The sequence below is a fragment of the Anas acuta genome, chromosome 7 (assembly GCF_963932015.1).
Source record: "Anas acuta chromosome 7, bAnaAcu1.1, whole genome shotgun sequence".
In the NCBI taxonomy this organism is placed as follows: domain Eukaryota; kingdom Metazoa; phylum Chordata; class Aves; order Anseriformes; family Anatidae; genus Anas; species Anas acuta.
Window position 1 is genome coordinate 10,195,088 of NC_088985.1, and position 12,503 is coordinate 10,207,590.

Below are 12,503 nucleotides of genomic sequence, written 5' to 3' on the forward strand. Positions count from 1 at the left end.
GAGTTTTAGGATGTAAGCATGGCTTTTGTTTCTATAATTCTCTGTATGAAGCTGCTAAAAGGTAAGAAGTAAAACTAACTGTTGATGCAATTCCATATATTCGGGTGGAAGTACAATACTTATGTCTTCAGTTTCGATTACATCATGAATTTGGTGAATGTCACAAAGAGTGTTACCCAGAATGGAAGGACAGAATGGAACAGAAGATTTTGCAAGGGTTTTTACTGCCAGTGACATCTAGTTTAATGTATGAGCTTGCAAAATTCCCAAGAGATTAGTTATGTAGGTAATTCATTATTTGTGGGTATCCATCTTAAAATACTGTAAGAGGACCTAATTTTCAAATTATGAGTGCTCAGTGCATTTCAGAAGTAATTCTTACACTGTCTTTTTGCTCAGTTCTGTGCTCAGATTAGGCTCTTATATGTCATTGGGTATTATTTTATCTGATGTTTGTTTAACTACCAAATCTCTTCCAGTCAGTTGGAATGATCACATAGCTTTATGATAATAGGGTCCTACGTACTACATAGCTCTTCTAAGAGTCTGTTAAAAGCCTTTAATAAGAAAAAAAAAGACCCATGCTTATTGATCAACAATAATAACTGTGTGTATTTGAGCTTGTTTATAACACTGGTGTGCAAAATCCATTTATTTTTTTTTGAGCTCCAGAAGAGACTCAGTTTTAGTATTTCTCCAAGCTAAGGACTGAAATGTATCCATCAGTGAGAACATGAAATCAAATTCAAGTTGACTATTTTGGCTAGTCAGTGGATATCTATTTACTTCATCACTCTATATCATAGGACCCATATAAATCTTGATATGATAGGTGTATTTTTACATATCTGCATAAGAGATTTCCTTTGTGTTTTACTAACTTAAGTGAGAATTACACAAAAGAGCTAGTAATAGGTCTTACATAGTAGCCTGCACGTAGTAATACAGCATGTAGCACTTCTTATTTCTGCAGTAATTTCATTGAGATAACTTCATAACAGGCTCTAGCTCTTTTAAGAATAATTATTAGATAATGAAAAACTTTTACTTAGTAAACAACTTTGTAGCAATCCAGAAAGATAAAATCACAGATGCGTTCATTGCATGTATCACTTTCAGGGATCCATCAGTAAACTGCAATAAAGTTTATTTTATTGCATACCCTAGATTAGAAAGTTTTTTACGCTTCGGTGGAAAAAAAAAAAAGTATTATTCATTGATAATTTGTGTGTCTAAGTATCTTGTAAGTATCTAAGTATCTTGAATGAAAGAATATATTTCTAACTATAACATCTAACTATAACAACTAATAAATTAGAGCAAGTATAACACTATTTCTTCATTCAGAATTATCCATTCCACTTTAATTACACATGCCTTTCATTCAGCAAAGGGAAGCAATATGAGGCCTTGAAGCTATAAAATCATTTGTAATTATTAATTCATTTCTAGTTACGTATCAGTATTAAGAGGACAGAGCCAGGCCCTTTGCAGTGGTTTCCTGTGGGAGGATAGGAGGCAATGATTGCAAACTGAAAAGAGAGATTCTGACTAGCTAAGGAAAAAACCTTAAGCCACACTTCAAGTCGAGCAGGGCAACAGGTTGTACAGAGAGGCAGAGTGGTCTCCATTTTTGAAAGTTTTTGATACTACACTGGATAAAACCTTGAGCAGCCTGGTCTGACCTCAGAGCTGGCATTGCTTTGAGCAAGAGCTTGGATGAGAGACCTCCTGAGGTCCTTCCCAACCTGAAAGCCCCTGAGAATCTATGAAAAACAGGTGTCCAATGTTTTCATCAGACTACTAAAAGCTACTGCTCATAGCCAGCAATTATCTAAGTCAGAGATATAAAATCTACAGCAATCAGCTTTGTATTCCAGTGCCCTAAAATCTTACTTGCTAATGGATGACAGAGGTATCATGCCGACATATACTTTGTTATACAACGACGTTGTGATCAGCAGGCATGTATTATTCTCTTAGGTAATGTCTTTCCGGGTAATTCAGTAATGCAACAAGCCTTAGGACATAAAGGCAAATCAGAAACTTGTAAGACTTGTTAAAAATTGCTTCCCTGACAATCAGGTACATGATGCAAATTTACATTCTGTTGGAAAGTTATGTTGCAGCTGAAATTCGTTCTTTATCTTTGTGCACTAGTTTCATGTTTGTTTATTTTAAAATCTGCCACATATTATAGCTAGTGTGGTCTATCTGAGGGCCTAAAAGGTGTTTCTAAATTCATTTAAAACTTAAATTGTTGAGCATCTGATAGTTTTCATTTAGAAATCAAGCAATGCATTAGCATGAAAAAATACAGATTTAAAAGGTTCGGTTTCACCTTGACATATACCATTGCAGCATTAGTGTAGTTCATAATTTATTTTGAACTAGGATTATATGGATAATCTTATTTACAACAGTATACCTGTCCTGTAAAATATGTTCAGGTAGAATGAGTCTAAGGATGTCCCAGCACTGATCCCATAGTTTGTTTTTTCTTCCTTCAGATACCTTAGAAAATGTCTATCAAGAAAATGCAGGAGGATTTCTTGATCAATGTCCTTAGCTATTTTAATCTTTTTTAAAGCTTGTTAGGTCAGTTTTATCTACTTTTATTTTTTACTTTTGCTTTTTTGAGCAAGGCTGTATGTATACATAACGACTAACATGGGTAAAATCTTCATAGTAGTCATTAATTTTTAACTGATCACATTTCCCTTACTTTTAAACCCGCAATGTTAATCTTTTTCACTTACAATCTTGCTTACAAAGAAGAAAGCACAGCAGGAGTCTTTTAAATAAGCCACAAAGCTCTTTATGTGATTGGTGATTCCATTGGGAGGGTAAAAGCAGGGAAACCAGTGAGACCAGCACTCTGGGAATATAAAAACAGGAGAAGCAATGGAGAGTCGGGATTACAGTTGGAAGAAAAAAAAAAGTGGGGGGTAGCTCTTGTGATTCTAGGGTCTGAATCCAAGCACTGTGTCTGGGGTAAAGGGAAGAAAAAATAATTCTCCAAAGCATAGAAAATAACTGGTACCTGATGGGGTCCTACTGTTATTTTTGGCAAATGGGGCCTGTGTTCCTGTGTGATGTGATTGCTGCCACACAACTGTGCATTTAGACAGGACTTGTTCATTCTGAACCCTCTTGTTTCTCAGATCATATGTTGTGCAAAATCTTCAGTACTTGTATTTACATGAATGAATCATTTGTTCTGTAATGATACGGTTTCCCCAAGGAAAAAAATCTACCTGTTCACCCAGAGCTATGATCAACACACAAACAGTAGAAGGGTACTGCAATGGAGAAATGGATCGTGATAGCTTAAAGCTGTCATTTCAACTATTTTCTGCTTGTCCTTTCTGCGGGGTTATCCTCATTGACTCATAACTCCCTAGGAAACTTAGCTGAACATTGAACATTCATTCATTCAAGTTTTGCTGATACATGAATTAAGGTTTTGATACTGACAAAAAGAAACTTAATTTTCTGTGATAATACAAATTGATAGTGAATGTCAAAGACTCAGTGGTTGAATCAGAATTCCACAACTAAAAAGTAAACAAAACTGGGTGACAGCAGCTTATGGAGCAATATACTCAGCTCATTTACTTGTTACCCTTATTGAGGTTTCAGTATGATTCCCTGGTTAAGTTAAGCAAAATGTAATGTAATCCTGATCTTGTATCTTATAAATATGTACATGTTGCTTACTATAGCATTTACTAAGAGTAGCTCCTATTCATGAAGAAATTCACTGTAGGACAAGGTATCCCAGTTTTCTTGGTATATTTTTTTCAAATACAACTTTTGTCTCATTTTAGTTTCAACCGGCATTCTTCTACCTCCATCAGCTACCAGTCAAAGAAGAGGTATAAAAACGTTTTGTGCAGCTACTCTACCTTGAAAGCACTTAACAGTTTATTGCTGCTAATAGGCATCTAGCGAAGTATTAACATGAAAATCTGCTTAGAAATGTTTACTTTCTTACAACTAATAGTTTTCAGAGCCAGTATTTAATTCATTGCCTGTCACATGCCATGGGCTGCTACAGATAAATTCAGTAAAGGTGCTTTCACCGCTTTTTATATGCCATTGCTTCCTGTTACATGAGAGCATCTTCAACACTTAGGACATCTTTTTTCTTTCTTTCTTCTTTCATTCTTTTTCTCTTTTTTTTTCCCTTTTTCTTCTTTTTTTTTTTTTTATAATGATATGCTATTTCCTTTTCTTCAGCAAAATTTTGATAAATATTTTAACTTCACTAAAACCCTTAATGATGTAGTATAACACTTTATTTCTCTGACAACCCTTTTTATCTTCCTTATTGTATTTAATATGCATCATATATTTGTAAAATATTTCAGTAGTTGGCTTCTAATTTTGTCATGAATTTGATACTAAGAATACAATTCTTTTTGGTATTGTTTTTGTCTTTTTAACTTATTTTCCCTACACATACAAGGAAATCTGGTAGCATGGTTTTATCATGCTATTAGCTTTATAAACAAAAAACAAAACATTTTTCTTCATGGCAGTCTAAGTATCACTAATCTGGCTCAGAACTTCTTGTGTTTTGTGCGTTAAGAGATGTTGAAATGAGTCTTTACACCAATGGACCTGCACCCCTGGCAGTAGGCTTTCCAGATTGTGTGCCATTTTCATGTTAAGGCTGTATGACACACATGACTTAAATCTTTTAATCCACATAGTAAATATTGATCACTGATCCTGTAAAGGTAAGTATGTGTGTTTGTTTTTTTTTGTTTGTTTTTGTTTTTTTTTACTGGTTTTCTGTCTAGTTTACCTTGAACAACAGATTTTTAAACAAGGGAAAATCTTTAGATACTGCACATTTGGCTAAAGGCATTTTAATAGATATGTGTGACGTGAGCATACGTGAAGTATCACTCTTCCTCTCTGTGCTACAGTGGGAGTAATGATTCTCTGTCCAGTGACCCCAAGTACAGTCTGTTCTTATGCATTATAGATATGGAGGGATCAATAGGAAGTAGATGTTATGAATGGAAAGTAAAAAGTCTTACTGTGCTTTGGTTGTTACAAAATCTTGGCACAGTGCACAACAGAATTTACGTTAAATCCAAAATCAGTGAAATAGTTCATCTTGGAGAGCCTGTTGGGCCCAAATGGTCCCAAATCTAGCCCTAAGTCCTAGACTAGGTGTTGAAATAAAGAGCTATCATCATTATAGCAATAGCAGTCTTTCCAGGTCTAAATAAATAAGCAAAATAAATTGGCTTGAGGCAGCAATGCTCAGCATACTAGATCTGTAGTATTAGCACTGTCAGAGCAGAAAAAAAAATGGTGTTTTAAGGATAGTTTTGTTATTTAAAAAAATTAAAAATCAAATCAAAATAATATGTTTGTAAGATTTTTTAACCATTACTGGAAGGAATTTGCTGGTTTTGTCACAGTTAAAAAATTATAACATGCTCTCCAGACTAAGTTTGTTTCCATTGTCAGAGAAAGTACAAGCAAAGATTAATCATTGATCTTGCAAAGCAGAACATTTCTTCTATTCTTATGCTTGCGAACTGTCTGTTACAGCCAAAGATAGTATAAAAATAAATCCTAAAATCTCAGCACAAATAGATAGGTATCTAGCTTATTGAGACAGTGAAACGGAAGGGAAAACAGTAAAGATATGTTACCAGGGTAAGTATAAAAAATGTTAAACACTGAATGGTTTCTATTACTGCAGGGATCTCCGTATCTATCTGTTGCCTCTTCCGTGTTCTTCCTTATTGCATTCTCTCTTGCTTGCTTTGTTTGTTATGCTCTTTTAGCAGTCAATGAATCAAAATTATTACAAATAGAATCATCAAATAGAGCCATCCTAAGTAACAAGCAAATAGAAGAGGCTTATACCTCAGTGTGCTAATATAATCAAACTCAGAATGATTATTTGATCCATAAAATGAAGAAAAATGATTCCTTATTAATGTTTGGAACCCCGAGCAAAGGTTTTTAGTCAAGGAATGCAGAAATCACATCACAGTATTGCGTATCATGTACTTTTCAGTTAGCTGAATCCAAGCATTAGAAAAATTAACATAAATTAATCTCAGTCCAAATATGGAAAAGTTTCAGAAATCTTTTTTTTAAAGAGCACTCTAATCTTTTTGAAATGAGTACTATGTTTATATAACCAGTAGTTAGTAATTAAATTCCATAAATTGTGCTTCTGAGCCAGTATCTTTTTAAGTCAATGAGGAATCCCCCATTGATTTATCTTGGACAAGAACAGGCTTGTTGGTTTGTAAGGGGCCAGAAAACCAAAACTTTTTGTGCATGTTCCTGACGTCCTATCCATTCTTAAACTGAGAATGTCTTTAATAAATTTGTCTTATTCCTTCAGTAAGCTGTCTTCTCTGACAAGAGCAACTTGGCATTATTTAAAACCCTTATCCAGTTAATTTTTCTTTCCGAAGAACTGTCCAAGCCTTTCTTAGCAATGATTAATGAATCTCAAGAGTATTCTCTCTGTAGCTCTCAAGGACGATACCTTTGGCATACTATGGAAGCTTCCAGATCTCTTAATTTCCTAATCAGTAACTCCTGCTGTTTATATATAAAGTTGCTCATACCTTCATTTTGCTTTTAGAAACACAACCCAGTCATATACACCAATGCCTGTTTCTGCAAGCTATGGTGAAAGTCCTGCTGCTTCTGCTGCTTCGAAACCAAGAGTTATCACTACTGCCAGCATAAAGCCCTCTGTCTACCAGCCAGGTAAGGAGACTTCTGAGTAATGAAATATATGTGCATTTCTTTTAGAAAAAGAATATGTGTATTTTTGCAATAGTACACACACACATCTAAAAAGATTTATATAGATGGAACCAAATGCTGCTGGATTGCTAGATTTGCTTCAGATCAAGGATTACATTGTATTACGCTTTAGAGTGGAAAATGTGAAACGAAGGAGGAAGAAAAAGAAAAGCAAGGGAAAAGTTTCTAAGAACAATGTGTGACCCAACTTTTTCAAATAAATGCATTTGTAAAATAGCCTAGTGCACCCTTTTAGGAATCCCAGGGCACTTCGGAATTGATAAACCATCTGGAAAATGTATATGTCAGGAAGGAGATGAAATAAGTAAAGTAGCCTATTTGCAAAATAGATAAGGCCATATATTGAACCTCTAAAATTCAGGCTTATATTTGGAATAAAGAGTGACCTGTTAAAATACTTATGCTATGCTTCCGTTTCCCACAGATTCAATTACTGGAGGAATATATTTGATTATTCATTTGTGCGGAAAATATGTTCCTTGATGTTATTTAAATCCCAGTTGAATTAATGTGTTACAAATGGAGTGAACTTCCAAAACCATTGATGACCAAAATGTGAACCTTCAAAATGAACAAATTACATGAGGCAACAATATAAGTCTAAATGCAGTTGTTTCAAATTAAATTTGTTCTGACCTTAGCAAGAGAACTAAAAAGTTGATTTGTATTTTGACAGTCAAGTAAATATGAAAAGGCCAACAATTCTAACAATCTTAAACTTTTTTTTTCTGTAATGCTTTGTATTTGGACCTACTGAAATTAAACTGTTAAATTTTAAAAATTAAATGTTAAAATTTTACTTAAATATAAAACAGATTGATTTATCTTTGTATTTATTTGTATAAAAAGGTGGGGAAAAAGCCACTTCAGAGCTCTAACAAGCTATTTAGAGGTCTCAGAGCCAGTAAGTTTCACTTTCTCCTCATTTGATTTTGGTGTGCCAGCATATACTGTTCTCACTGAAGTCAAAAGTTGTTATTTCTGTGGTGCAAAAGAAGGAAAGATGAGAGGATTTACTTCAGTATGGCTCAGAGCAAACTGGCATGTCAAAGTATCTCCTACATAAACTGATTAATATCAAATCATACACTTATTTGGGGGGAAGTGTAAACTGGTTTACACAAACCTGCCACAGAAATAAACTAGAAGGTATATCTATTAAGGAAGAAGCTGACTGTTGAATTTGACTTGGAATAAGAGGCAATGTTTTTACTCTCCACTGTGATGGGCATCTTCTCTGCAATACCTTATATCACTGGTTTTGGGCCCCATTGCCTCACAATGATGGCTTTAAATGCACAGTATGGGAACTATGTTCTGTGTTGCTATGTATACAGTGAACTCATTTCAGATGCATGTATTGTCTGCCTGCATGTGGGAAATTCTTACTTTGAAGGCACAATGAAGATATAATGTATTCCAGAAGACAAGAGAAAATTCAGGGTAATACATAATGTGATAAATTACAAATGCAAATAACAGTAAAGAGTTGGCAGAGAAAGAAACAGTAAGTGTCTCTGTGTTTGTTAGAAGTATAGAACAGAATAGAATAGAACAGAAAAGCTCAGTTGGAAGGTACCCACAAAGATCATCAAGTCCAATTGCTTGACCATCTCAGGGCTAACCAAAAGTTAAATTACTGAGGGTATTGTCCAAGTGCTTCTTGAACACTGGCAGGCACAGGGCATCAGACACCTTGCTGGGAAGCCTTTTACAGTGATTGACTATGCTCACGGTAAAGAAATTTTTCCTCATGCCCAGCCTGAGCCTTCCCTGGTGCAGCTCGGTTCCACTCCCTGTGTCCTGCCATCAGTGACCAGGGAGCAGAGACCAGCACCTCCCTCTGTGCTGCCCCCAAAGGAAGTTGTAATGAGAAATTTGAGATGTACGGTAAGGGATTGTAAAATACCTTTATAATTAAACCCCAAAGTGACAAACACATGAGGTAACAGGGATTTTATAGGATATTGATTTTTTGTTTGGTACCTTTTTCAAGTATTATACATTTAGCATAGTAGCACTTCAAACTGGTTTCAGAATGTGAGCTGTTTCTAAAAGACCGCTGCAGTTCTGAGCAACTGCAAACTTGCTGCTTGGGAAGAAATAGAGTAAAAAATGTTTCCTATGTTTCCTGTCACTGACAGATTAGATCCACAAAGGCTGTTAAAAATTTCTTCATCCAATGTTGTCAATGCATATAAATTCTCCTGCAGTGTAAAATGCAACCTTGTTCTGAGAACACCAATTATTCTCAAAGGATGACATATGAGACCACAAAATCCATCTTTTTTCTTCTAATCTCAGGCCTTTGTCTAACTGCACTCTCACTTTAGCAAATTTTCTTTTAGATTTTTATTTGTTTAAAACCACTGTGAGAAAAGGCTGAAATAACGGATATAACATAACTATAAGGATTTGCAGTGGAAAATTTAGCAAAGGGATGCCTTGATGGTAGCCCTCAGTGTTAATGGGAATGAAATGCCTTATTTCCCTTAATATTCCAGGCCAGCAATTTGCAGATTAAAACACCTATCAACAGCCCCATGTGTACAATATCCAGAAACCCAAATCAGTCACTAAGAAGGTCTACAAGACTACTTTAATATGGCTCAGATTGAGATATAAGTGGACTAAATCTTGTTTACACTGAAAATGATCTCAAAATGAAACTGAATTGCTCAGATAGGAGTATATCATTAAGTTTACACTATGAAGTGAGGAGAGAGTAACACTTTGACTAAGCTAATTCTGCTGGAAACTTTCTGCTGCTAAAAATCTATTTTTGTTTGTACAGGGAGATCTTTACCCTTCTCTGTCCTACAAATTTCATAACATGTTATTAACAGGCACACAGATTTATTTTCTGAACATGGGCCACTAGATGGCAGAAAGTACTTGAATCTTCCAGCTTGTACTCTCCCCTTCCCCTCCCCCCCGACAACAATAGTGCTTTTATATATTCTAAGCAGTGTAGTATGTGAAACTAAAGCATTTGAGACTATCCAAATCTTTATGTTACTATATGAATCTTTAGACTTTTTTATTCTGGTAGGAAAATATCCATTGACAGTAAATTAAGAGCTGATGAGAAGAATTCCAAATTCCTCAGTAGCAAGGAATCAGTTTTTTTCTGTGGCTGTTAAGAGACCTCTTCTACAACTTTCCCAGGATAACAATAGTCCTATTGTTTCTCTCCTACTATGAGAGAATCTGAGGGCTCATAGAAACCAGGTGATAGAGTTCGAGTTACTGAATTATTTAAAGTATTCACTCTTGAACAGTTCAGCGTCAGCAGATAGAATACTGATATTCTGAGAAGCTGTTCTCTGACATACTGAATGTTAGTGCTTGCTAGCAGCAAAGAGCATCTCTTATCTGCTGCATATACATGTATGTTGGAAGACTTCAGAAGTACATAAACATGAAAAGTGAATTTATATGGCAGTAGCTGCTAAGAAAAAAACTGTTCATAACAGATTAGAGATATAAGGTAGATAATAATTCTCTTTTAATAACAATAGCTAAAATCTCATAGTTAGTGAAACAGGTCTAATGTATGGCAATTAAACTATTTTAAAATTATTCCAGCCTGCTCACATGGAGAAAATGTGGTAATAAATCCACCCTTTAAAATGAAATGATAATGGCTGAAAAGTTAGTTAACTATGGAGAGATCAGAGCAGTTGCAAATGCCCAATATTTGTCATTTTTCAATAATTCCCTTGGCATCTTCTTTTAGCAACTGGGAGAAGAAAAAACAAACAAACAAACAAACAAAAAAAAAAAACAACAACAAACTGTTGCTTTCCTTTTACAGTGACAAGTGGAAAAAGTAGTGAAAAAGAAATAGATGAAGGTAGAGAGAAAGACAAAGACCCATCCTTCAAAGGAGTCTAGATTAACCTGAATCTAGATAAATCATATGCTGTCTACAATGGGTAGAATAAACAAACGGGGAAAAGTCAAACAGAACATTGATATTATGAGATGTAGGGTGAAAAAGTGGAAAACTTACTAAAGACGATCATTAAACAAAACAAACAAACAAACAAAAAAGACGTAAAAATGGCAGCAGGCCTGCATTCACTTTTGGATCTCTTTATTTGAATATCTGACCATTTTGTTAGGCCCTCTGTGGTATACAGTGTCTTACTTTGTATGAACAAGAATTGGCTCTTGGGGGAGGGAGAATCCTTTCACAAAACTGAGTGAGCTAGAAGTCACCTTATTTAATTACAGAGCCTCATAGGTAGGAGCCTTTTGAACTCACCAATTAGAGATGAAATATTGCCTTCTAATTTTGCCTAGCTTAATACCATAGTACATAAATAGCAACAGCCCCAGGGTTAAAAGAGATTGGATATAAACTCTCTGTTCTGAAATCTTTAAATACTGTTTACCATTCCCAAGTGAAAAAAGAAGCCTCAGGCTAAGGTGGGATACAGTTTTATGAAACAGAAAAATTGTTGATGCTGTTGTATAATAAAGTTTTATCGAGAAAGTGCATTAGATTCAACTCTGAACTCAATAAAAAGAATAAAATGAGAGATCACAAGGGCGATCCCAGTAGATTCATCTATATCTACTTCAAGCATGCCAATAATCAGTGCATGTTATTCTATGCGGTAGAGTGTGAACTAACGGAGGAGTGTTAAGTAGAACATAATCTTATCACCACTTTATTGTCTAGAGAGATCTGTCTGCATTCTGAAACCTTTTCTTGCTCAGAAAAGCTTTCTACCTGCAAGCCCCTTAAAATTATAAGTCTTGTATCTGCTCATCACTTTATTGGCACTGTGATTTACTGTGCAGGAGACCTGGCTTCTGTTCCCAAATCCCCACTCTCAGATTTAGACAAAACACTTCAACTCTCCAAGCTTCTGTTCCTCCTCAGACTGACAATCCTTCACTTGTTTTCTTTGCAAAGGAAAAACTGCTTTTAGTGCTCGTGTACTTGGCAAAGTGAGGCAGTTTCTCAGGCAGTAACTTCAGTCCTACACAATGCTAGATCTGATGTTTTGAAAAGAGCAAGGGCAAAGGGAAAACTCAGTATGTACAGGCTCTAGCTTCTGCTTATTTTTATGCGATAAAGCTCCACCCAAGATTAAAGCCCGGTACATACAAACACAGAGGAGAGGCAGTCTCTGCGCTGAAGATTTTATCTGATTGTCAAAGGGTGGAAGAAAGGAAGTATAATATTTCTATTTTATACACGGGAACTGAGGCACAGAGATACTACACTTCGCTCAAAGATATACAGGAAATCTGTGGCGGAGCCAAGAACAGAGCTGAGATCAGTTATAACCACAAGCCTGGCCTTCTTCTAAGTGCCGCTGCCTTTGTCTTGCTGGTCATGTGAGCTGAATTCGCTCCCTCACTGTTGCTTCCAGTGCTCTCTATCTCTGTGCTCCGTGTGAGCCTATTTTTCTTCAGAAAATAGGAGTATAACTTTCTACAAATGATAAATAATAATGACATCTGTGGAAAACACTGCATTTTAATGAATATAATGAGATCAAAATTTCAGCATAACTTCTTACTGAAATTATGGGGAATTCTGTCCAAAACTTCATTACGTGATCTGCTCTTTCAATTTTAAACCTGTCTTAAACAGACTACACAGCAGCCTTCTGAATTATCACAAAATTCTCATATCCATTCCTATTAAAAAATGAAGAGAGATC

The 12,503-nt window shown here is 35.4% G+C and overlaps 1 protein-coding gene and 1 long non-coding RNA gene across 24 annotated transcripts in view; one reads left to right on the plus strand and one right to left on the minus strand.

The window, feature by feature from the left end:
- LDB3 (LIM domain binding 3) overlaps window positions 1–12,503 on the plus strand; it is a 118,642-nt gene that overhangs the window by 96,172 nt on the left and 9,967 nt on the right. For 16 of the 21 annotated variants that reach the window (XM_068689394.1, XM_068689391.1, XM_068689395.1 and 13 more), the window contains 2 exons: window positions 3,831–3,878; window positions 6,632–6,759. In XM_068689394.1, coding sequence (XP_068545495.1) covers window positions 3,831–3,878; window positions 6,632–6,759 — 176 coding nt within the window. The remainder of the gene's footprint in view (window positions 1–3,830; window positions 3,879–6,631; window positions 6,760–12,503) is intronic. The other 5 variants (XM_068689392.1, XM_068689397.1, XM_068689405.1 and 2 more) reach the window with 1 other exon arrangement.
- Window positions 1–12,503, minus strand: part of LOC137859908 (uncharacterized) — a 91,015-nt gene that overhangs the window by 56,270 nt on the left and 22,242 nt on the right. The gene's annotated exons all lie outside the window — the stretch shown is intronic.